Source organism: Clytia hemisphaerica, unplaced genomic scaffold, assembly GCF_902728285.1.
Source record: "Clytia hemisphaerica strain Z4C2 unplaced genomic scaffold, Clytia hemisphaerica genome assembly, whole genome shotgun sequence".
Taxonomy (NCBI): domain Eukaryota; kingdom Metazoa; phylum Cnidaria; class Hydrozoa; order Leptothecata; family Clytiidae; genus Clytia; species Clytia hemisphaerica.
The window spans coordinates 219,563-244,651 of NW_027104621.1; the positions used below are offsets into that span (position 1 = coordinate 219,563).

Sequence of the window (25,089 nt, forward strand, 5' to 3'; positions counted from 1 at the left end):
TGGAAAAACTATTTTTGTCGACAAAAACAAAAAACATTCACCTTCATCCAAATAACCAAAACGATACTAAGTAAGATACTCAATGAATCGGACAGAAGGGTGGGAATATGTCCGAAAATCAAACATCTCCTTTAATAGAGAATTTTAATGCTTACCTGATTGCTTAGCAACTTTGATTTTTCGCAGGTCATCATCGTCCGCTTGTAAATTGCGCGCAACTTCTCCAGTGTAATGAATAAGTTGGGATCTAGCTTTCACCCTAACCGAATGGTCTTCATCAGAGTTATTACTTATTTTGATCTCCACATTAACAGGCTGGCCGACGAAATTCTCTTCTTTAGCCGGTGCGAGGTCGATTGATAATGCTGAAATGAACAGATTTTCGGGATAGTCATACATCTTGGAGCATGAGGTGTACCAGATTCAAGAATAAAATTTACTTACGACGACTGAGACGGGACGTATTATCAGCTTTTTTATGCTTACTGATGGCGTTAGATAATATTTTTGGATGCACTGGGAGAACGTTGATTCGCATTGATTATTAATGTCCGTTAAAGGAAGGTTTAAAACGTCAAGAAAGTGTGAACAAGCCCTTACCTGATTTATTGCTCTTCAATACTTTATGATTAACAATGTGAAGGGCGGTTTTAACGGCAGCCGACTCGAGTACTGAACCATCAGGAAATTTATACTCGTTTGTGATGTCATTACGCCACATTGTTCCAACGGCTTTCGTACTGATCGAATGACCTATTGAAAATAAGTTGACAACATTTTAAGTTTTTAAAGACCCTAACATACCGAACTACTCAGGAAAATGGGCAAAAATACTCACAAAATGGTATAATAAATAAAAACACGTTAAAAACATTTTTAGGCGGCTTAAAACTCAAATAGTTAAGAACATGCGAACATTGGAAACTGAAAAATGGTACTCACCAACTACATCAGTACGACTTTTAATAAGTTCTTCTTTTCCATCTTTCAAAACTTTCCAATACAATGTTTGAGAGTTGACTTCTGCAAACACGAATTTCGTATCATGCGCCTGGTCCACGCGGCCGCTCTTCACCGCGCTTAGTGGCGATGGCCCCATTTGGTAAATATTTGAGCTCAACTCCTACAAACAACATTATAAGATTTATCATCAATAGATCTATAAAGTTCAAGTTTTCCAAGAAGAATTCAATTTGTGGGGAAATGTTTAGTGTTCTAGGCGCTAAGGCGAGTTTTACAGATTGCTGTAATACTCATTTAAATTGTGTTACGAGCGCGTGAAAAAGTTTTCCGTATAAAATTAGCTTTGATAAAGTTTTGACCAAAATTCATGGACAAACATTGAAAAACTGAAAACAACAATTTTAAGCCCGCATTAAATCTGAAAAACATGGGGTAAAAATTTACTGTTTCTGTAAAATTGCATCCTATATGAACGGTGAACTTTAACTAAATTTAAAGTAAGCAATTTGAAATTCTCATAGAAGCTCGTACTTATGATTATTTTACATCCCGATAGAGTATTGACAGCTTCACACGGCTAAAGTTCTAAAGGAATAGACCTTTTCATAAATTACGTCACTAATATCCCTTACCTCGTATTCAAGCAATTACCATGGTGATTATGTCCCTCGAGACATTAAATGATTTTTTTCTATGAACAGAAAGTAGTTTTAATAAAATCCGCTTGGAGTTAATTACCATGGGAATAATTTCAAAACAAGGCAAGGGATGTTAGTGACGTAATTTATGAAAAGGTCTATTGTTCAATTTCTACTTACTTGTGGTGTGGCGTCAATAGCTTGCCACCCGTCAAACTCATCGCCCTCTAGATCATTTCGTTTCATGTACACATCATTCCAAACGTGGAAATTCCTGCGAAAGATGTCGAGAAGTCTTAAGTACTCACATTTAAGCGACCGTAGTGCAATGGTAGAGCATCCGGCTACGGTGCGCAGGGTTGTGAGTTCGACCCCCAGCCGGGTCATACCAAAGATTCCCGAAATGGTACTTGATGCTTCTCTGTTTGATGCTCATCAATCAAGAGAAGAATTAAGGGTAAGTAGAGCAATCCAGGGAGAAAGAGTGACGCCCTCCCCTATCTTCGGTAGATAGCTATCGAAAGAAGAGCCTTTGGGTCGCCTCCGACTGGGGTCAGAGATTACTATTTACTACCAAGTACTAAGTACAGTCAAGTCACGATAGTTCGAACCTCTATAGCTCGAAAACCTCTTCTATACCTTATAAATCAATCTTCTTAATTCGACCAAGTTTGTTTACCCCGTGCGTATTCGAGTTATAGAGACTTCATTGTAAATGGTATAAAATCTACTACAATTTTCAGGTAAAGCCAATGTTGATAATAATCCGAAGGCTCGCTTCTTCGTGGCTTTTTACCCGAAGGTAGGATTTCTTCAGCTTATCACTGACATTTCTCTTTAGTTTCAGAGTATTTAAAAGAGAGACACGAGGTACCATCTTTAAAGCATCGGACCATCAGGTACCATCTTTTTAGATCTTTGTTTTGAACTGGATGGGGTTAAACCCAGTAAAGTATAAGCCCAAAGAGCTACTTTTCTAAGGCAAGAAAAAGTCAAGCCTTAGAATATATACGCCCTATTTCTGAGGACGGATTGAATTCAGTGGTTTCTTTGTTTTCGAGTGGTGAAATCTAGCGGGAAATGTTACTTTCAATCTGGAATTTGTATAAAAACCACGCGGGCCACTCAAGGGCGTACAACTTAGTAGGGTATAGCGGCTTCAAATCTTACGCAGGAGATTCACTTCTAGCCCTTCGGGCTTTTACTTCATTGGTTGAACCAACAAACTTGCAATCCTAAGTGGAATGAATTTCGCGCGGGATTTGAAATCCCAAAGTTGGCCTAAACCCTTTGCAAAATGTAAGCCATTAGATAAAAACGAAGCCGATTTACGAAATTTTGTCTACGCAAAAATTTATTCTCGATTCGCAAAAAAATTTCGACCACGCAAAAATTAATTCACTCAACGGTATGCTACAGTTATCAAGGGGAGAAGAGGAGAAGTTGACTATGGGCTTACCAGACAGAATCATTGGTTCTTTCTTTATCGTAGTTCATATCATAGTCAAAGAAGATGTCTTGCGTTACATTAGCATCGGTGTCGTGTGCCGAGTCAAAGTTCGTTACTGATCGACATGGAATACCCAGAAAGCGCATGGCTTGAGCGAAAGAAAAAGAAAATTATGAATTATGATGGATAAACATTTTCTTATTTTAAGAACTAGTAAATTTTGGCTCAGGCTGAGCTGTTCTTATTTTTTTCAAATTTTCAGGCTTACAAGTTCCCAAGTTCTTACGATGTTCTTAATAAATACGCTTAGTTTCTTTACCTAAAAAAATAAAAAATAGGTGTTAAATCTGCTAAAATCGGTACTTTTTGAAATCTGAGGCTCAATTGTTCTTATAAAATTGTTCTTGTAAAAAAAATGTTTTCAATCATCACAAAAACAATTTTTTTTTCTGTTAAAGTCCCTCTTTGGGGCTTGTTAGAATGTTTCAAATTGAGCTGGAAATTTATTGCAAACCCTTTTACAATATAATGTAAGCATTTACGGCTTTCGCCAATATATTGCCTTGTGGAGAGTATAACTTTTAGGTAGAAAATATCAAAAATTGTCCTTCAAAAACAAGACGACGCATATAACGAAAATACGACGAAAATAAAATGGAATATTAACATACAATGAAAAAACTTTGTTGGACTGGCGATGGGTTTTCGTTGCGACAAATAAATTTGATAAAATACTAAGTCCCCATACCTGTCACCGTCACTGCAGAGAAGACCCAACATTGTCCGTACTTCACCGGTTCATATCCATTGTCCGCGTATTGTTGGAGTATAGAGGGCGTGGTTGTCCAGAAAGAAGGCGTTTTACCACCCTCGTAATCACCCGACCAGTTTCCTTCGAGAACGCCATCGTTATCAAAACTGTTCAACTGATGTTACAAAATGAGGAGAAAATAGGAATTATTTTATACCCATTTTATTCAAAAGTTCTATTTTCCTTGGTTACATATATAGTTCGGACCCCCCCTTTCTTAAGGGGGGGGGGGGATGACACATTCCGAAAAAATGAAGAAGGGGGGTCAGAAATTTTCATGAAAAGGGGGGATAGCAAGGAGGGGGGATAGTTTAAGAAGGTGGAGGGGGCTTACATAATATTGTAGATTATTTTCAAGCACCGTTATGAAATTTGGTCTTTATGAAAGGAAGTTTTCTGTTAGAGTAGTCTGAGTCAAAAAGAAAAAAGTAGTCTACAATTTCGCGTTCTCTCTCTAAAGATATTTCACATATAATTGTTAGCTTTTTTTGTCCAAAATCCTTGGGGGATAGGCATTCTTAAAGGTTAGGGGGATGTCAAGAAGGGGGTGTCAGACCCCTTTCCGGCACTATGATTAATATGTTTATCTTTAGTATACATGGGACTTTAAATTATCTACCTGCCAAAAAAAAACGATATTCTTCATAAATTACTCACTTTCGAAGAAAACGCACGTGTAACATCAACAGCCGAACGCCGTGCTTTGAGGGATACTTGCTGTAACACGTAAAGGATGACATCGGCTACAATTGCTTCGAACTAAATTAAAAAGAGGAAAATAAATATTAAGGTCTTGCCCCCAAAGCATCTTTTGTGGGACGCAACCGCGTGTGATTTTTTCGAAAGTAGATAGGACTTTGAGACTTTTTTTAAGAGGGGGCCCACGAATAAGGCCTGGCAAAACTATTCATGACTAAAAACTGACGTTGTAGGTAAACCTTCTCACCCCAAAAATAGGCACAAATTGACGATTTTTTCCAAAGATGAATTAAAGGAAGATGATTGGTACCATCGGATGGAGCATGAAATTCTGAGCAAAGAAGTTTACTTCAAAAAGTATCATACTCAAACACACATTGACACAGTGAAACATGGCCATTTAATGCTCTAAATGTGTTATAGACAAAATTTGACGTCAGCAGACGAGGATCCTTTAATATTAAGCAGTTATTGGACAAAGTCGAATCCAATATGCAAAAGTATTGGGCGTGCGAGAAAAGATATTGGACGAGGCTTCGCCCAATATTTTTCATATTGGATGAGACTGCGTCCAAATAAATGGTTTATTATCCGTTTATCGCTAAAATATTGCTCCGCTGGTCAGGGTACCTTTTTTAACCTCCACGAGTCCCAGGTAGGGTCGCAAAAACACCAAAACAGAAAAATCAGTCCCTCGTAGGGTGCCTTTTTTTGAAAAATTTGGGGAAAAAGAAGAAAATTTGAGAAAATTTTGGAATTTCAGTCCCATTCAGGGTCACTTTTTTCGCAAATTTCGAGTCCCACGTAGGGTCCATTTTTCGAACCTCAGCGGAACACCCCCGTCGGTCGACAAGGGTAGTACCCCCCGGGTCTTTTTATTTTGTGACGTAACGTTTTCTCGTAGCCCAATATTTTTCATATTGGATGAGACTGCGTCCAAATAAATGGTTTATTATCCGTTTAAGGTGGGAGTCACATGAAAAATTGAGAAAGTTGATTTTTTACATTTTCCTGTATAACTTTTCAACTTGAAGAGATTTTTAAATGAAATTTTCTACAGAGGTAACTTAACAATAGATGATTTCAAAAATGTAAAAAAAAGTCTAAAAATAGCCAAGACGGGGGTAAAATCACCCAGGGGGTAATGTACTGTGAAAATATTGTGTCAACGTTTTAGAAAAATCTACAAAACCTATCACAAAAATTTTTTTTGCAGCTTGTTAATACTTGGTTAAGGAGTGTTATGAATGGAATTTTTTTTTGAAATTTCATTCCAGGGGGTCTGGAAACTAAAAAATGCATTTTTTGAATTTAGAAATCAAAGAAGTATTTTTTCAAAAATGTAATCCATTCATAACACTCTAGACCATAAATTGAATTTCTCCTGAAAATTTCCAGTTCATAGCACTTGTCAATCCTGAGAAAACGTTGCCAAGGTGTGCGAAAACCCCCTGAAACCTATTTTGAGAAAACGGTCCGTAAAGTCAGAAGTAGATATATATCTCTATTTCTCTGTAATAAATTGACCGTTTTACAAAATTCTTTCGCTGTTTGACTAAAATGGACTATAGTTCTTCTTTATATACTTTAAAAAAGGCTTTGAAATATCAAAATAGTCCAGAAATTCCAAATTATCACTTTCACGTGATGTGCGCCAATCCTTAAAATTTTGCGCCAAATTCCACGTCAACATTGATTTAAGTCAATTTAAATGTGTTTTCACAACAAAAACCATATTTTCAATGTAATAGATCATCCTAGTATATTTTCCTCACTGATTCTGCCAGTTATAGGTTAATCTAAAGTTGATCTGTTGTGATACAAGAATCCACTTGGACATCTAGCCGTGTGTAGTAACCCGAAAGCTACTGAAAACGTTTGGTGGATGGTACTGGACAGAAGAAATTGAGAACACAAGTCATTTACAAGATGACATAAACTAAATATATTTTCTGCTCTAACAATGGTACAGCATGTATGGTATTCAACCAGAACTCTGTGAAATCCACATGCTCTTATTGAGCCTGGTCAGAAAGGTCAAACTCGTTACCAGGCCCCAAAGAGCATGGGCAGCAAAGACAAAACACAGAACACTCAACAAAGGGGCATGGTGACTCTGACTCATAGACACTGATCTGTTCTGCAAAATACTCGTGAGTCACCATGAAGGGATGTCAAATGTAAACAAACTTTTAATATATAAAATGGTAGCCTAGCTATATAATATTTATACAAGAGAGGAACTATGATACAAGAAGATATATATACAAAAATAAAGCTATCGATTTAGTGATTCCCACATTCACCCCCACTTTGAAAGTCATGTCCCAATGACAAAACTATTTGATTTTCAATGCAAACAATCATTTGTAGTGAGCAATAACATAATCAATATTCATCAGTTCATAAATAGTCTTGACTACTTAATTTTCAACCAAGATCAATGTTTGTAACGTATTATACCACGTTACTAGTGACAACTCAACTGGTCACTTCAATATTTCCAACATCCCAAAATGTCTGAGTAACGTTTTACCAAATTACAAACCACGTTACTAGTGACAGTTAAACTAGTCACTTCAATATTTCCAACATCCCAAAATGTCTGAGTAACGTTTTACCAAATTACAAACCACGTTACTAGTGACAAATCAACTAGTCACTTCAATATTTCCAACATCCCAAAATAAGTAATGTTCAATTAGTGTCCTCTGCAATAGCACAACTTACTCACTACATACCAAGCCAGTCTGGTTCTGGGCGTACTCATTACGACGTACCTCAAAACCGAGCACCGTTGCGTATTAGTATTCGGCTTGTCCATTGTACAGCAACACGTTTGAACCAACATCCCAACCGAGTGATCCACCAACATCCCAACCGAGTGATCCACCAACATCCCAACCGAGTGATCCACCAACATCCAATCTAATTGATCCATCCATCATTGCAGTGCAATCGGTGATAGCAGTCGACCTATCACAAGGGGCATGGTGTTCTCTTTGATAAGGTGGGCACACATGAGGCAGTGGGCATTCACAGTGAGGAGACGACGTGGTGTTGAAGTGACATCCATATCGACGACCATCAGTTGTTGGGCAAGGGGTTTGTTGACCAATTTGAAACGAAAAAGAGTTTGAATTTAATTAGAATACATTTGAACCACAACATGTAACACAAACTCCTGAAGCAAAATCATGAAATCATTTATTAGGGGGGATGGCCTGGGCATAAACATAGGAGGGTACACCACGTTTGTCATAGGTGAGAAACTTCTTTGGTTTCCTAATGCGTTTTGGACGACCAAATTGATAAAGTTGAAGACATTCATCGTATGCGAGTTGGTTGCTTGATGTGGAATCCTCAACTTCGTCCTCGGAGCTGTCTGAGACTTCATCTTCAGTATTATTCAATGATTGATCTGACGTGATAGGGGAGACACCATGATGACCCGATTCTTCTAGAAGCACATCCTCATCGTCATCATCAACATCAAACTGTTCTTGCAAACCATCGTTATCAGGGTGAAAGTACCCGCTCGAGTCCTCACTGTGAGCCCTCTCACTCAAATCTCCAACGGAATGAGGAGGTACCTTCGAATCTTCTAAAGTACAAGCAGGCCTGCTCGAATCATCCATCAGCCCACCGTTAATTGTACGGAAGTACCTGCTCGAGTCTAGTTCTCGGTGAGCCTCCGGGCTCGAATCACCAACGGGATGAGGAGGTACCGCCGAATCGTCTAAGGTACAAACAGGCCTGCTCGAATCATCACTCAGCCCACCGTTGGTTGTGTGGCAGTACCCGCTCGAGTCTAGTACTCGGTGAGCCTCCGGGCTCGAATCACCAACGGGATGAGAAGGTACCGCCGAATCGTCGAAGGTACAAACAGGCCTGCTCGAATCATCACTCAGCCCACCGTTGGTTGTGTGGAAGTACCCGCTCGAGTCTAGTACTGGGTGAGCCTCCGGGCTCGAACCACCAACGGGACGAGAAGGTACCGCCGAATCGTCGAAGGTACAAACAGGCCTGCTCGAATCATCAACTGTAGGTCCATTCTGTACCAGATGTACGAGTGGTGTCTCAAAAAAATCAATATCTGCGCTAGACAACTTGCTCATCTCCCTCACAGATTCTTGAGCTGTCATAGTGGGTACAACGACAACAGGGGTCAAAGTAGGTAATGTTTTCCTTGCCTCTCTCCCCCTCAAAAAATTGAAGAAAATTTCTATATTTTCCACCTGTTCGAATTCGTCTTCCTCTTCCTTTTCCTCTTCCTCGGTTACAGCTGATGGCCTCACATTTGTCTTCACTTGGGGAGGGACAGTTTCTCTTTGATTTGACAACGTTTTCTTGATTTTCTTTATGTGATTTCGATGTAGTTTCTTGATTTTTGTTCCCTCTAGTTGTTTTAACATATACACAGGAAGGTTTTCTGTCTTGCTTACCACCACATACGTCTCATCTTCATAGAATGATCTCAATTTGCCTGTTCCACCTCTCTCTGATAGGTTTCTGATAAGTACATGATCTCCTTCTTCCAATTCTTCACCAAATGAAGTTTTGTCGTATTGATATTTTGCTTTTCCTTTTTCAGCCTCATGATGTTTTTGAGCGTCTTTGATGGCATTACCAAATGTCTCTTTCCATTGTCGAACAAATTCTGATTGAGGTCCTTTGTTTTCAACTTTATTGTCAAGGACAATATCCACTGGAATTTTTGGATCCCGTCCAAACATAAGGAAATGCGGGCTGTAACCAGTTGATCGATTTACTGTGCAATTGTATGCATAGCACAATTTGCGGACATAATTTTTCCAATCCTTCTTTTGAGCTGGTTCCAAGGCTTTCAACAGGTTGATGATTGTTCTGTTAAACCTTTCTGTTTGGCCATTCCCCATTGGATGGTATGGTGTAGTATTCGACTTCTTTATGCCTGAGAGATGATGAAGTTGGTCCCACATCTTGTTGTTAAACTCCTTTCCTTGATCATGGTGGATTCTATCTGGGAATCCATAATTGATGACAAATTCATTGAATATTCTTTCCGCAGCAGATTTTCCTGTCTTGTTCTTAGTTGCGAATGTTTGACTGAAGCGGGAGAAGTGATCAGTTACTACCAACAGATATTCAAAATTACCTTTGCATTTATCCAACTTGAGATAATCAATCCCAATGATTTCAAATGGTTTGGATGACCTTATTGGGATCAAGGGTGCTATCTGTTTACGGTTCGGAGATTTGTTCTTGATACATTTACACAGCTGTGTGACATATTCAGTGATATCAGCTTTCATACCTGGCCAATAGATCCTTGTTTTCGCTAAGTCGTAACATTTTGTTGCACCAAGGTGACCTGATCCTTCATGTATTGTTTTCATCAATTCTGTTCGCAAAACTTTTGGTACAACCACCACCAGTCCATTATTTGTTGACCGTTTCAGTAGATCATTATCCAATACCAAGCTTTCCCACATAGTCACCAATTCCCGGTTTTCCTTTTTCCACATTCTGCTCTCCTTTAACGATGGTTTGACCTTTGAAGCGAGACTTGGGATGATTTGATCGAAATGTTTGGCTGTTTCCACTGCTATCTTTGACTGTAACTTGGCTTCAATGGCAAAAACCGTTGTTGACTCATCCTTTTGGTCACTCAGACTTGTTTCTTCGGTATACTCTTCCAGTCGTGAAAGGAAATCGCAATCGACATGATCTTTGCCAGGTCTGTACTTCACAAGAAAATTGTATTGAGATAAATCAGCCATCCAGCGTAGCCCAGTTGCATTCAGTTTGGCTGTTGTTTGCACATATGACAGTGGGTTGTTATCGCTATATACAACAAACCATTTCGCATAATAGAGGTAGTGTTTGAATCGATCACAGACAGACCATTTCAATGATAAGAATTCTAATTTCCCAGAATGGATGTGGTAGTTGGTTTCAGCTGGAGACAAAGTGCGCGAACCATAGCAGATGACTTTGAGTTTCCCATCATTATTTTCTTGGTATAACACTGCTCCAAGCCCTTTCTCGCACGCATCACAGTGTAGCACAAAATCTTCATCAAAGTCAGGGAAAGCCATAACTGCAGGTGATTTTAGATGCTCAAGCATTTCTTCTAGGATTTCTTGATGTTGATGGTTCCATTTGATCGGTGTCTTTGAAGATTTGGTTTGTTTCTTATCAGGTGTCTCAGTTACCAGCAAATCATACAGTGGCTTCACACGTCTGGAAAAGTTCTTGATAGATGACCGGTAGCAATTGATGAATCCCAGGAGGCTGCGTAATCCTCCGATGTTTGTTGGCGGACATTTCAGTTTATTGATTACCTCACTGGATGCTGGATCCATTTTGTGACCATCAGCATTGATTAATCTTCCCAAGTACTTTATTTCTGATTTGAACACCTCACATTTGGCTGGATTCAGTTTCATTGAGTGCTTTCTACATTTCTGGAGAAGTATTGTTAGGTTGGCTAGTGCATCTTCAAAATTGCTGCCATAACTGATGATATCATCTAGGTACGGTAATCCAGACGTTTCATATGCTTCTTCTAGATTTGAGCTGATCTTCCTCTGGAACTTTGGGGGTGCATTCTTTAGACCCATAGGAATTCTTAACCACTCATACAATCCCCATGGCGTGGAAAATGCTGTGTATTTACGAGCTGATTCTTCCATGAAACCCTGATGGTAAGCTTTTGTCAAGTCAAGTGTGCTGAAATATTTTTGACCGCCAAGATTGTCCAGGATGTCATCAATTTGTGGAATTGGCATTCTATCAGGTATGGTGACATTGTTTAATGCACGGTAGTCGATACACAGTCGCAGCGAACCATCTTTCTTTTTAGCGCACACAATAGGACTACTGTATGGGGATTCAGATGTTTTAATCCAGCCATTTGCTATCAAGTCATCCATGTAGTCTTTCACGGTTTTGTACATTTGTTTTGGGATGCGTCTGTAAGGAACATGAATCGGTTTACTGTCTGTGAGTTGGATGTCCATGTAGAAGTCCTTCATCTCCCCTATGTCTGATTTTTCCTTTGAGAAGACGTCGCAATATTCATACAGTACCTTTTCCACTGCCTTTTGTTTTTCTTGATCAAGGTGGTCAAGATTTACTGCAGGTTGCCATTTTCCTTTATCCGCTTCAACATCGACCATATTCACACTGGGAAGGTTAACAGAAATTGAACAGAGCCGACCAACGATCTCCTTTGGATGAATTGTAATCGGACGATCGGTGCAGTTCATGGCTAGGACTTCAAAATCTTTCTTACTGGATACCAAGCATTCCACGTACTCAAGCAAAGAATTTTCACTTGTAATTGGTTCGAACAACATGGGAGTTCCCCTTTCATTATGGATGTCAGGAACTGAACAAGGAACTTTTCGACATTCTCCCGGTTCCACCACGATTGATTTACCACAAAACACATTCATCTCCATCACTTCGCCTTCCATGGCATTGATCACTGCCTTGCCTTCAAGCATCATCCCTACTGCACCAGCTAAGTCGTGTGAGAAATGGTCCTTTGATTGGTGTTGATACAAGCAACGTATGAGGTTGGTACCAACAATACAGTTTGGTAGGGCTGTATCAGTAACCAAAAAGGGACACGTAATTTCCACAAGGTTTGATGGCAATGAAAACTTTAGTAGTGCCACACCTGCAAGCGCCAGCGGAGTATCATTCGCAACTTTCACCGTGAAGCAATTCGATTTCAGAGGGGTAATTGGTGTATCTGGAAATTCAGTCAGCAACCAATTTGAAGAAACCACAGATACCATGCTTCCTGTGTCAAATAACGATTGAAATTGTTTACCATTGATCATGCAAGTGATGAATGGCTTTGGTCCAACCAGCTGCGCCATGCATTGTGCTTGCTGCGAACTGAGAGGCTGCGGCTTCATGATTTCAAAATGGCTTGTTGTTTGCTTTAGCACTGGTCTTGACGGCAAAAATGGGTTATTAGATCTTAATTTTAAGCAACTTGGAAGTGAATTCTGGGATTTAAATGGGTTGGTTGATGGACATTTATTGGAAAGTGAAATATTTACAGTGGACAAGTCAGGATCCGCAGGCAAAAAATCAGGCAATGGACTATAAACAAATCGAACATGCTTCTCCTTTCTTTCCTCAGGAGTTTCCAAACCAGAAACAGAAATTTGATCATACCTTTCATACTTGGAGACATCGTCTTGACTTGTTTCAGTATCACAAACATTCTCCCAAACATGATTTCCTACCAAACTTTCTGTTAAATGGCTTTGATTTGTGGGATGTCCAATTACAGTTGCTTTGCCCCACATCGAAGCAACTGTTGCTAGTTTTTTGCTTTGCAACCGGCTCGATAGTGGTCACTAGATCCGCAGGAGTAGCAATGGTCACACGTACCCACCTCGATTCCTTGGTCACTCAAAGTTAGACATGTTTTGCAAAGTCGGCGCCGGTAATTTCGCCCGTGGTTCTCAAATTCCTTGGATGAACTTTGTTCTTTCTTTTCATCATGGTTTCCTCTGGACAGCAGTCCCTTTAGCTGACAAAGTTCAACTTTCAAAGCAGCAACTTCATCTTGAGGATCGTAGGTCAATTGCCAAACTAAAGATGTTGCATTCCATTTATCACAGGACGAAAGAAATAGATCCAGAAAATATCCCAAAACGTCAACGCTGCTCTACCTTACGATTCATCCAACCACACGGCAGAATACAAGTATATAGCTCATCATTCTTTCCAAGTTCAATTTGCTTATGGAACCGTCTACCTGATGATATTGTAAATATTGTAGAATGTGATAAATTTGAAGAGAAATTATTATCCCTAAATTTTAACGAATTTTAAGAGTTACTTTATAGCCAAATTTAGGTCTTTTTCTTTCTTGTTTGAAATACTTTTAGTTTTTCTCGCCATGCATCGCTCTGTGCGTCTCTATTCTAATCCTTATTCTTTAGTCGTAAATCTTAATCCTCTGATTTTTAGAACAAAGTTTTTACTAATACCAAGTTGTATATTTTTATAAATATATATTTTATTTTATACCTTTTTCATATTTTTTCATATAATCTATACTTATTTATAGTATGCCTATAACAATTCATATCTTAAGTTAAATCCCGAGAAATCACATTCAGCTTCAATATACTACTAGACTTCTCGAATCTGCCTAAATCTAGCTCTTTTTGATCTTAGTCTTTTGATTTTAGACTTTTTAATTATTGAATAAAGCATATTTTATTTATTTTATTTATTATTCATTTACTACTTTTTATTCAATTTAATATTATTATTATTATTTTTTTTTTTTTTTTTTTTTTTTATTGAATTGTACACTATAGTTGTTTTATAATCTGTAAATTACTTAATATTTTTTCATTTATTTATTTTTTGTTCCATTAGCGAAAATAACTTGTAAAAAGTTCATGCTAATAAAGAAATAGAAATAGAAACATCATACATCTGGTTGGCCTTTTTCTGCTTCGTTTCCACAAGGTTAGTCGTTACATCTCTTGAAGGTTTAAACTTTTGATTGTGTTCAGTTTCATTTGTCACAATATATGTCAGGCTGTATAACAAGTCTTCATCTGTAACCGCTGGATTTTTAAGTGTTTCCCTTAACTGCATCCGAATACTTTCGTTTCGCAGACCAGATATTACAGAAGTCTTGAACTTTCTATCAATGATTTGTTCTTCAAAGGGACAAGGGTCTGTGTGTGACACAGACTTGACTTTTTGTCGCATGGCCATCAGTCTCATAACAAATTCATAAGCAGATTCCCCTACTTTTTGTTTTTCAGCCCCCAACGCAGAGAACAAAGAACTGGCATCCTGTTCCCGGAAGTGTGATCGAAGTACAACATAAAGATCATTAATCCTCATTGTTGGTCGAGATTCAAGGTACGACCTCAAATAATTATCCGGTGTCGCAGATTTGATTACCGCATTAATTATGTCAGACTCCCCATATCCCTTCTTAATGCCACTTTCAATTTGGTACAACAAACTGCTGTATGATATACAGTCTTTCTCCCCGTAACGTCCCAGCTTCCCAGTGATTTTGAATTCTCGCATAAACACTTTTCTCATCTCTTCAAACTCATCAGATCTGGCAGAATTCCTGGAGTCATTTCCAAGCCTCGAACGCCCAGGTGTAAAGGGATTACGGGAGATCCTTGGTACTGGTTCAAAAGGGTTTGTGTTGTTCATCTTGGGTCTGTTACCTGGGTCCAATACTTTAGTTTGGGTAGCCATGGAGGACTGTCGTGGCTTTGACGAAAATATAGGTGTTGCGAAGGGGTCAATCGATTCAAATGGGTCCTGGAAGTCTTCAACTGGGATGTCAGCCAGTGGGTCAGGTCTCCCCCTCAGGATCTTTTTGGCTCGTTGGAACTCTGCCATCCCCCCATCCTGTTGACTTTCCAAAATTTCAGAGTTCAAATAGCGTAACACAAAACGACGTAATTCAAATTCCTTACCCCTTGCCCTTTCAGTGAACTTGATGTCCAGTGCGGTGGCGATGGACCACAATGTCTCCACATCAGCTTCAGCCACACCTCTCAAGACTTCATGCACGACAGATTCCATAATGTTTGCCCCGGATTGCACTGATACCACCAGATAATGCCCAATTTAAGCAGAGATCAGCATGGGTATGTTGTTGACGCCATCCATGCTATTCTACATGACTGTACCAACAGTACCAAACCACCCTCTGCTACCAAATGTAGTAACCCGAAAGCTACTGAAAACGTTTGGTGGATGGTACTGGACAGAAGAAATTGAGAACACAAGTCATTTACAAGATGACATAAACTAAATATATTTTCTGCTCTAACAATGGTACAGCATGTATGGTATTCAACCAGAACTCTGTGAAATCCACATGCTCTTATTGAGCCTGGTCAGAAAGGTCAAACTCGTTACCAGGCCCCAAAGAGCATGGGCAGCAAAGACAAAACACAGAACACTCAACAAAGGGGCATGGTGACTCTGACTCATAGACACTGATCTGTTCTGCAAAATACTCGTGAGTCACCATGAAGGGATGTCAAATGTAAACAAACTTTTAATATATAAAATGGTAGCCTAGCTATATAATATTTATACAAGAGAGGAACTATGATACAAGAAGATATATATACAAAAATAAAGCTATCGATTTAGTGATTCCCACACGTGCACGATTTCTTCGTGAATGTAAATAATCCAGCCAGACCAGAGGGCGGAGGGAGCGTCCCAGACCTTCAATAATTCATCACACACAATTGTTAAACCAGCCTCCAGGCTTTCAATTCCTTTAATACTTGGATCTTTAAATAGATACATCATTGAATATGCCTTTGGTCTTCGTCCTTCAATAAGTTTTGCAGTGTCGTCAAACTAAGTTCATATCGGAAACGTTGAGTTTGAGAATCAAGTCTTTGGTTTCACCCAGCTCAAGCTTTCTTAGTTGAGAAGAATGACATTAAAGAGCTAAAAATGTCATCAGTCAATCCAACATTTCCAAATTAAAGCAGTTTTCATAGTTAAAATCACTGCTGACTGGCTGACAGCCTCCAAAATTTGTTTTTAAAAATACCATTTCTTTGGTTACCATCTTTGATTACGTCATATTAGGAAATCCCGCGAAAAAAAGGCGGTATTGATTTAGACGCCCGAAAAGGGCGTAAAAAGATCTTTCGTTTGGTATGTCATGATCCTATGTTTAGATCAGCCATAAAGAAATCGGACCCTAGCAACGGGTATGATTTTTCGTTGCTAAGGAAAATACTTTAGATCAGGGTCTAGAAAAAACCTTATATCTCAGGAAATATAAATGCTACGGCCTTAAAATTTTCAGAGTGTGTTCAGAAAGGGTATAGGGTCATAGAACGCGCAAAATCCCGAAATCGATAATTTTTTCACCAAATCTCAAAACTTCATGTGACTCCCACCTTAATCGCTAAAATATTTGTCGTTTTCAAATATAATTCCAATTTATAAGCTCGTAAATCTGGTTTCTTGATAGTTTTTTATTCAAAAGTCTTATTTTTATTTTGTGACGTAACGTCAAAAAGAAGATGCTCAATTGTAATTGAACTCGTTGTGTGACGTCAATTTTTGAAATATGTAGCCCCCATGTGGAAGCTATATATTCGAAAATATTGGACAGCAAAGAAGCCAATCAAATGTCGCTATTTACGCGCGTCGGATAATAATGTATTATGTATTCGTTTTACCTGGATACTATAGACAAAAAAATTCTTACCTGTCCATAATACCATTTCTTAGGGTACGGACGGCGGTCGGTACCTTGATAAACGATACCGCTTTGACGAAGAATGTATTCTTTCAAATCTTCTTGTGATTGCATGTAAACCTCATCCTCTGGTGAAAAAATATATATAGTTGACGCTCTATAATTCGACATTCTCATATTCGCTGCGATCCATTATTCGAAAATGTTGAAAGTCACCGTCAACAAGAAACTCTCTTAAACGACGCTCTATTATTCTATATGTTCCTAAGGGAACATCGATGAAAATCTGATTTCCCTTGAAGATTGAACTGAGAGCGTCACAACTATAATGTAACTAGTACATAGCTTACACTAACATGCCACCGCAGCAATATAATATTTAAAGAATTCTTTCATGTTTTTACTCATATTGATGTCGTCAATGTCTGTTTCTACAGTTTTTGATTTTTCAGCTTGTTTTTTAGAATAATATCTTTCTTTTCGCTGTTCTGGATCATATCTTTCTTTTCGCTGTTCTGGATCGTATCTTTCTTTTCGCTGTTTTGGATTGTATCTTTCTTTTCGCTGTTCTGAATCATACCTTTTTTTCGCTGTTCTGGATCGTACCTTTCTTTTCGCTTTTTAGGATCATAACTTTCTTTTTGCTTTTTAGAGTCATAATTTGTTTTTCGTTTAACAGGATCGTAATATTTTTTATGTTCTTCTTTTCGTTTTGATTTTTTTACCCTTTTGTCAATTTTTTTGAACATATCATCAAGTTTGCTTTTTTTATTGCTTTGATCGCAAAGACCTGCATAACTGGTTATATTTCGTTTTCGGCTAGGATATTCTTTTTTGGTCTCAATATTCTCACTGACTTTCGTTGAAGCGTCAGCTTTTTTGTCATTAGTTTTAGCTGATTGAAGAATATCAGTATCAATTGCAAAATCAATTTCTTCTGAATTAAGTTTTTTGTAAAAAGCAAAGAACCATCCTCCTGTATTTTCTGCGAACAATTCATTTATATTTTGATATAATATTTTGTCAGGATTTAAATCATCAATGTAAACCCATTTGTTTTCAATAAAAATTGCACACGCAAAATGGAAACCGCAACTCCTTACAATGGCATGTAATTTATAGTTAATTTCTTTCACTGAAATCTGCTCAAAAAATCTGCAATTGTTTAGGCATAATGGAGTGGAAAATTCTATCAAGAGAAAACTTGGAAGATCAAAAGCTTGAACCTGTGCCGGTCCTGGACCTCAACCATCCCTGCGAACGGCCGCCGAGCTTGCAAAATTAAATGAGACGATTAAAGAAAACGAAAAGACAATTAAGAAATTGAAGTCTAATGAACAACACCTTCTCGAGATTATTGAATCTCAAAAAAAAGAGCTCACTAATCTAGAGAAGAAATTGTCTAATGACCCGGCGTTTCATACTGTCGAATATGTAGAGAGTAAACTGGAAAAGAAACTAGAAACCTTCCGAACGGAAATCTTAACATCATTGAAAGAGGAATGTAAAAAATCGTATGCTGCAGCCACTTCTGCCAATGTCCAAGTGCCTAATGACAATATCAAGACCGCCGTTAAAGAGGTCCACGAGGAGGAGGCAGCAGAAGAAAGGGATAAGATCAGAAGATCAAAGAACATCATCATCCATGGTGTTGAGGATCCAACGATAGAGGATGCTACCAAAAAAGATGAAGCATGGGTGAAAACACTCATCGAAAAGCTCCACGTCAAAATTAACATCAAGTATATCTCAAGAATTGGCAAATCAGTAGACGGGAAAAAGCGTCCCCTCATTGTTACTCTGAACAGTGAGGAAGAGAAAATGAATGTTTTTGGAAATCTCCCAGCGCTAAAAGGAATTGCTGCCTATAAGGGGATGAGCATTTGCGAAGATCTAACTCCAGCTCAAAGAAAAAAGTACAAAGAGGCGGCAGAAAAATGCTAAGGCACGAAATCAAACCGAAAAAGATGGAGTCTGGAGAGTGCGGGGTTTTGCAAAAAACGGATTCGGTGTAAAGAAGATAAACGCCAAAGATCGGCAATAAACCAAACACGAAAAAAAGAAGTAACAAAGAAGAAAGACGAACAAACTAACAAACGAAAAAACCTTAACATACTATATACTAATGCAGACCAACTAACTAAAATAAAGAGAAAAGAACTAAATGAAGTGATTTCAAAAGAACAACCCGATATCATTGCAATTTGTGAAGTAAAACCGAAACATTCGAAAAAAGAACGTCTCATACAAGACTACCACATTGAAGGCTACTCCGAACCCTACGAAACAAATGCCTTAAATAATGTTGGACGTGGAATCATCGTTTTGACACATAAATCGATGAAAAATGTAGTCGAAGTGACACCCAATAGTGAATTTCAGGAGGTGTGCTTACTGGAAATCAAACTCAAAGGAGCGGATTCTTTGCTTTTTGGATGTATGTATCGAAGTCCAACCAACACGCTAACATCAGCAAAAAACAATACAGCACTTAATCTTCTTCTGAAGGAAATAGCAATGAATAAGAAATACAGTCATAAGTGTATCGTCGGTGACTTCAACTATAAAGATATCAATTGGGAAAACTGGTCAACTCCTCACGATGAGACGAAGGAAGACGAACAATTTCTCGAAGCTTTAAGAGACTCCTTCTTTTACCAACACGTCGATGAACCAACAAGAGCTAGAGGTACCGATACGCCATCAATTATTGACCTGATTCTGACAAATGAAGAAAGCCAGGTTAGCAACATAACCTATCTTTCACCACTTCATAAAAGTGATCACAGTGTTCTATCATTTACGTTCGAATGTTACCTTGAAACAGAATGCATTATTGAAAACTATAACTACAATAAGGCAGATTTTGAAGCAATGAAAGGACATCTTGAGAACTCTGACTGGGTTACAGGTTTCCATCAAAAAGCAGAAAATGCAAACGTAAATGATTGCTGGAAGATGTTGCGAGATAAATTATTCGAGCTTAGGAATCGGTACGTTCCTCGTACGAAGGGGAAACATGCCTACGGAAAAAAGGGAAGTTTTGCAATCGATCAAGATATTCAACAAAGCTTAAAAGAAAAACGTCGCCTTCATCGCAAATGGATAAGATCAATAGGTACAACTTCGGAACAGAGAAATAGAGCTATTTACGCTACTGCGAGAAACAAGGTTACAGGAAAGATCAGACGAGAAAGAAGAACACTAGAAGAACGAATTTGTGGTCAAGCAAAAAGAAGCCCTAAGAAGTTTTGGAAGCATATCCGGAACTCAATGAAGACCAAAACGGGAATTTCCCCTCTTCTCCTTGATCCAAATGATAAATCATCACTTCGTTTTACTGATGAGGATAAAGCTGACATCCTACAGGATCAGTTTTGCAGTGTTTTTACGAATGAACCTGCTGGATCACTACCTGAGTTTCCATCACGAACAGACACAGATGTAGCATTCGATCTAACAATCGACATGATCAAAAAGGAACTGAAAGATTTGAATCCTAATAAATCGCTAGGACCTGATGAGATTCACCCAGTCATGCTGAAAAAGCTGGCCTTTTACATAGCCGGTCCTTTACATACTATCATGGCCAAGTCCTTCGTAGAAAGTAAACTACCTGATGATTGGAAGACTGCACATGTGTCCCCGATCTACAAGAAAGGAAAAAAGAACCTTGCAGAAAATTACAGGCCCGTTAGTTTAACATCAGTTGCGTGTAGAGTAATGGAAAGAATCCTAAAGAAACAAATAATGGAACACCTCACGAATGAGAAATTGCTATCAACCAAACAACATGGGTTCATGGGTAAACGATCGACAGTGACACAACTACTTCACTACTTAGACAAATGTGCAGACTCGATATCCAATGATAAGGTTGTTGACGTAATCTATTTCGACTTCGCAAAGGCATTTGACACCGTTCCACATCGCAGATTACTAAGAAAACTCGAAGCGTATGGTATCAGAGGAAGGGTACTTGGTTGGATGAAAGCATTTTTGTCCGATCGTTACCAATATGTGAAGGTCAATGGAAAGTTATCTAAGAAATGCCAGGTGCAAAGTGGTGTACCACAAGGAAGTGTCTTAGGTCCACTCCTTTTCGTTATTTACATCAATGATCTAGCTGAAGTTACCAACTCAGAAATGTTTCTCTTTGCCGATGACACAAAGCTTGTTGAAGAAATAAATAACGCTGAAGATGCAATTAGACTTCAGCACGATATCGAGGCAATGGAAAAGTGGTCTGGTGACTGGTTGTTGAAATTCCATCCTGACAAGTGCCACGTGCTGACACTAGGGAAATTCTGGAACATTCAACATGCACATCCTTACGAGATCGCTGGCTCTGTCCTAGAACATGTTGATCAAGAGAAGGATCTTGGAGTGATTATTGATAGTGAATTGAATTTCGAAGAACACATCTACACCAAGATCAAGAAGGCTAACTCGATCGTTGGATTGATTAATAGAAGCTTCGACTTCCTTTCTCCCGAGATGCTCCGCACACTTTTCATTGCATTTGTGAGACCTCACCTTGAGTACGCGCAAGCTGTTTGGTCTCCACGACTGATCAAACACTCTGATGCAATTGAAAGTGTCCAACGTAGGGCCACAAGACTTGTCGGTGGTTATAGAAACCATTCATATGAAGAACGTTTACAAGTCATGAACCTACCCAGCCTCAAGATCCGGCGTAAAATCGGGGACATGGTGGAAGTATATAAACATCTTAATGTCTATGATAAATCTTCCCTATGTCAGAAACTCGTTCTTCGAAATCGACCTCAACGTAAGCACAATCTCGAATTAAAGAGGAATTTCGCTGAAGACGGCATTAGAGGATACCAAACGAATTCACTTTACTATAGAAGCATTGATACTTGGAACAGTTTGGCAACCAATGTTGTGAATGCACCGTCCGTAGGGAAATTCAAACTAGAATTGACAAACGAATGGAAAGATAAGATCTATAAATTGTAAAGATGTAAGATTGTTTCATAGAGGTCAATAGACCTGAGAAATACACTTCTATAAATAAATATTGACAGAGCAAGTATCGCAATTTATTACTGAACTTGGATTAAGAAGAGAATTCAATACACAGTTTGGCCATGAACTTGCATCAATCATTATCTCTGGATACATAATTTCTGAAAGGATACTAACAATGTTACCTGTTTCTCTACGTTCTTTTTCACAACCGCAACTATTACATGTACCTTGAATTACGGAGCTCACTTCAAAAACATGTTTCTCTCTTTCTGATAAGTTCTTGAAAATGTTACTTCCAAAAATCTCTTGAAACTCTGCGTCACTATTTCTTTTTGTAAACGTACTACAATTTTCAATGATCCTTGACCATAATGGTTCTCTAATTTCATCCAGCAGTCGAAAAGCATTACTTTTAACATCGTCATTTTCAAATGGAATTTCCATTGATCCACTTATTTGAAGCAAATTAAAAAAGTCACTTGATTCTTCAAATGATATTTTGGCTTTTATTTCTGGGAGAAACAAGCGATAACAAATTTCAAGAAAGCAGTCAACAGCACAAGAAAAAGTACGTCCACCAGTTGATCTGCTAGAATTTCGGAAATGCACAACATTCAATGCAGTGTCTAAATCAATTAAAAAGTCCTCCTCTTCCATTTCTTTAACTTTAATTCCTTGTACTTTCAATCAGCTTGAGGTGCTTACTCAAACTGGGTTTGACAGTGTTTAACCCAACTGGAGGTGCTTACTCACAGCTGGCAGTTGACCGTGCTTCGATCAAACTGTTCGGCCAAAAAATTAGTCAATCGAATGTCAAAGACAGGAGACCGATTGTATAATTTGACTGTCAGCAAATTCACTGGTTTATATGTCAATTTTTGAAAAAAGTAATGCAATTTGACTGCAAGAGACCTTTAAATTAGAGAACCAAGTGCTTTTGAAAATCAAACTGCTTTTGAAAATCCAACATGTCTGCCAAAAGCCAGAAACGTGACTTCACACTGATATTTACACAATACACTTGATCAATTTCCAAGAACCAATCAGATTGCGGGTACTCAAACATGGCGGCGTTTAACGTAATTTGATTTGTCAATAAAATCTTAAGGGACCAATCAAATCACGCTATTTTCGCCTAATTATTATAGAGATCAGTGATTTTTTACCGTCATTACATGGCGTTCTAAAAGCTGTAAAAGATCCTCTCAAAAAACATGAAAAAATGTCCGCCGCGCATGCCAAAAAAGAACCACTATATTAAAGCTAACCGGGCAACAAACTTTACAGAGCATAATATTAGCCGGAACATACAATACGAACAAACGCGCGCGCGCAAAAATTCGAGATTCCTGTCCAATATCCTTGCGTGAAGCTATGAAGGCCTCCTCACTCGCTGCGCTCGTTGCGGGGGCAATAAATTTATTTCACATCCATGAAATCGAGTGTAAAACTATTACTGTTCAGCACGTTGACTTTTTAACCAGTTACTCATTCATTACCTCTCCAAAAGTTTGATCAATTATCAATCAATTATCGATCAATTAGGAATTTAGTTCGGGAGGTCGTAACCTTTTTTGGGGGACCTAATTCAAAAGTCCACTATCTTAGAGTGCCTTTTTTAACGGATTGGAATTTTGTTTCAAAAGGAAAAGAGGATTGCAGATTTTATATTCATATTATAATATTATTTTGAGACAGGCTCTATCATTTCATAAAATTTCAAAAGCCACCTACTTTCACACCAGGGGTTGAATAATATCACAACTTCGCTGCTATATTGGTAAATGACGTCATCATTCAGTTCGATTTCCATTTTAAACGAACCAACCAACACATGCGAAGGGATAAACAACTCAATAGTGACATCATCATTCTGAACTGTGAGAATTTCGAACGCCCATTGATCCTGAGTGCAGAGCTTTTTATAATCATCTTCATTATAACAGTCAACGGTAATTTGCGTTCCATTACTTTCACGCGGTCGTTTACCAGTAGAAAAAACGAGTTTCAAATCTCGGTCACTTTCAATGAACGGTCGGCTTAACGAGAATTGGAAACGTATAGAATTCCCTCGGCGAAGGAAAATTCTCGGCGTTGTTTCCGATTGTTTGTATTTCTTCGTGTGATGCTCAACATCATAACTTTTTAGTGGCTTCAAAGAATCGATTGATAAACCTGATAAAAAAAAGATATTGCAAAGATTATTGCTGCTTTTGTTTTCGAAAACTCTCGAAGTTTCCTATTGGTCAAGCGCTGAAATTCTATTGTAATGTCGCGTGACTTAGGTAGGATTTCCTACATTTCATACTGGAAATAACCAGTAGCGTGGTGGCTCGACCGAAACTGAGAGGCACTTTAAAAAGCTTGTAGATCTTTAGGAAATTTTTTGATTTCCAGAGAAAAAATTGTAATAAAGTCTCTCTACGGGTATGACTTTTTTCAAAAATCGAAAAAAAAAATTTAAAAAGTCTCTAAGGGTCACCTTTTCAGCAAAAATCAGTCTCTCTAAGGGTCGGTTTTTGGAGATCCCGTCCGCACATACTCCTCATCCGCCAACCCTAGTACCCCCGGGTTTTTGGCTAAAAATTGTTTATTCTAAGATAAAAAGCAAAAGGGGGAGGTAAAATTAGTAATCACAGAGGTGCCTTTATTCACCCCTTGTCTTTCTGCGCCCCCACTAAGGGGGAGGCAGTTGGCATTAAATATCCTCAAGCAAAACTATTTCTCTTTTGGAAGAAATTTGACCATTACTGGGGGATGCTTGGAAATTTACAGGCAAACCAAAATGGTATAAAAAATGGCAATCATAAGTGTCATTCTTAGCATTTTCTTCTTTTTTTGGTCCTTTTTATTATGAATATTCTCATAGAAAACATTCTTATAAAAAAGCGTATATGGTGCTTATGGTTTTAAATGACCCACTTAACATTTTAGAAGTATCTCATTGCGGAAAATCATCGCCTCGTTTAAGTAAATAACAGATTATTAAGATGATTAAGTATGATGACTTTTATATTCATGGAAAAGTGAGGGAAAATGAGAATACTAGTGATTTTCTCAGCAAAATCTTGACCGATACAGGTAGAAATGAGATAATCTGGATAAAAATGAACGATGCCATAACATGTTTGTGGTAGATTTCCACGAATACAAAAAAACACACTCCCTTCTCAAAGACCCGGTAGCATCTTCTAGCCATTTGGGGAAAATACCGGACCAAAACTCGAAGGGGGTTAATCATTCCTATATTTATTATGGCTGGGGATTCAAATTCCATGTTTTCAAGTCAAAACAA

General features: G+C 38.3%; 1 protein-coding gene across 1 annotated transcript in view; it reads right to left on the reverse strand.

The window, feature by feature from the left end:
• The window catches only part of LOC136824689 (protein-glutamine gamma-glutamyltransferase 4-like), a 34,814-nt gene that overhangs the window by 3,775 nt on the left and 5,950 nt on the right, over positions 1-25,089 (reverse strand). Inside the window, exons 5-13 of the mRNA XM_067080674.1 lie at positions 23,529-23,969; positions 16,809-16,927; positions 4,520-4,621; positions 3,800-3,977; positions 3,061-3,199; positions 1,782-1,875; positions 943-1,123; positions 601-753; positions 156-365 (exon numbers count right to left, since the gene is read on the reverse strand). Of these exons, the coding sequence (XP_066936775.1) occupies positions 156-365; positions 601-753; positions 943-1,123; positions 1,782-1,875; positions 3,061-3,199; positions 3,800-3,977; positions 4,520-4,621; positions 16,809-16,927; positions 23,529-23,969 (1,617 nt within the window). The remainder of the gene's footprint in view (positions 1-155; positions 366-600; positions 754-942; positions 1,124-1,781; positions 1,876-3,060; positions 3,200-3,799; positions 3,978-4,519; positions 4,622-16,808; positions 16,928-23,528; positions 23,970-25,089) is intronic.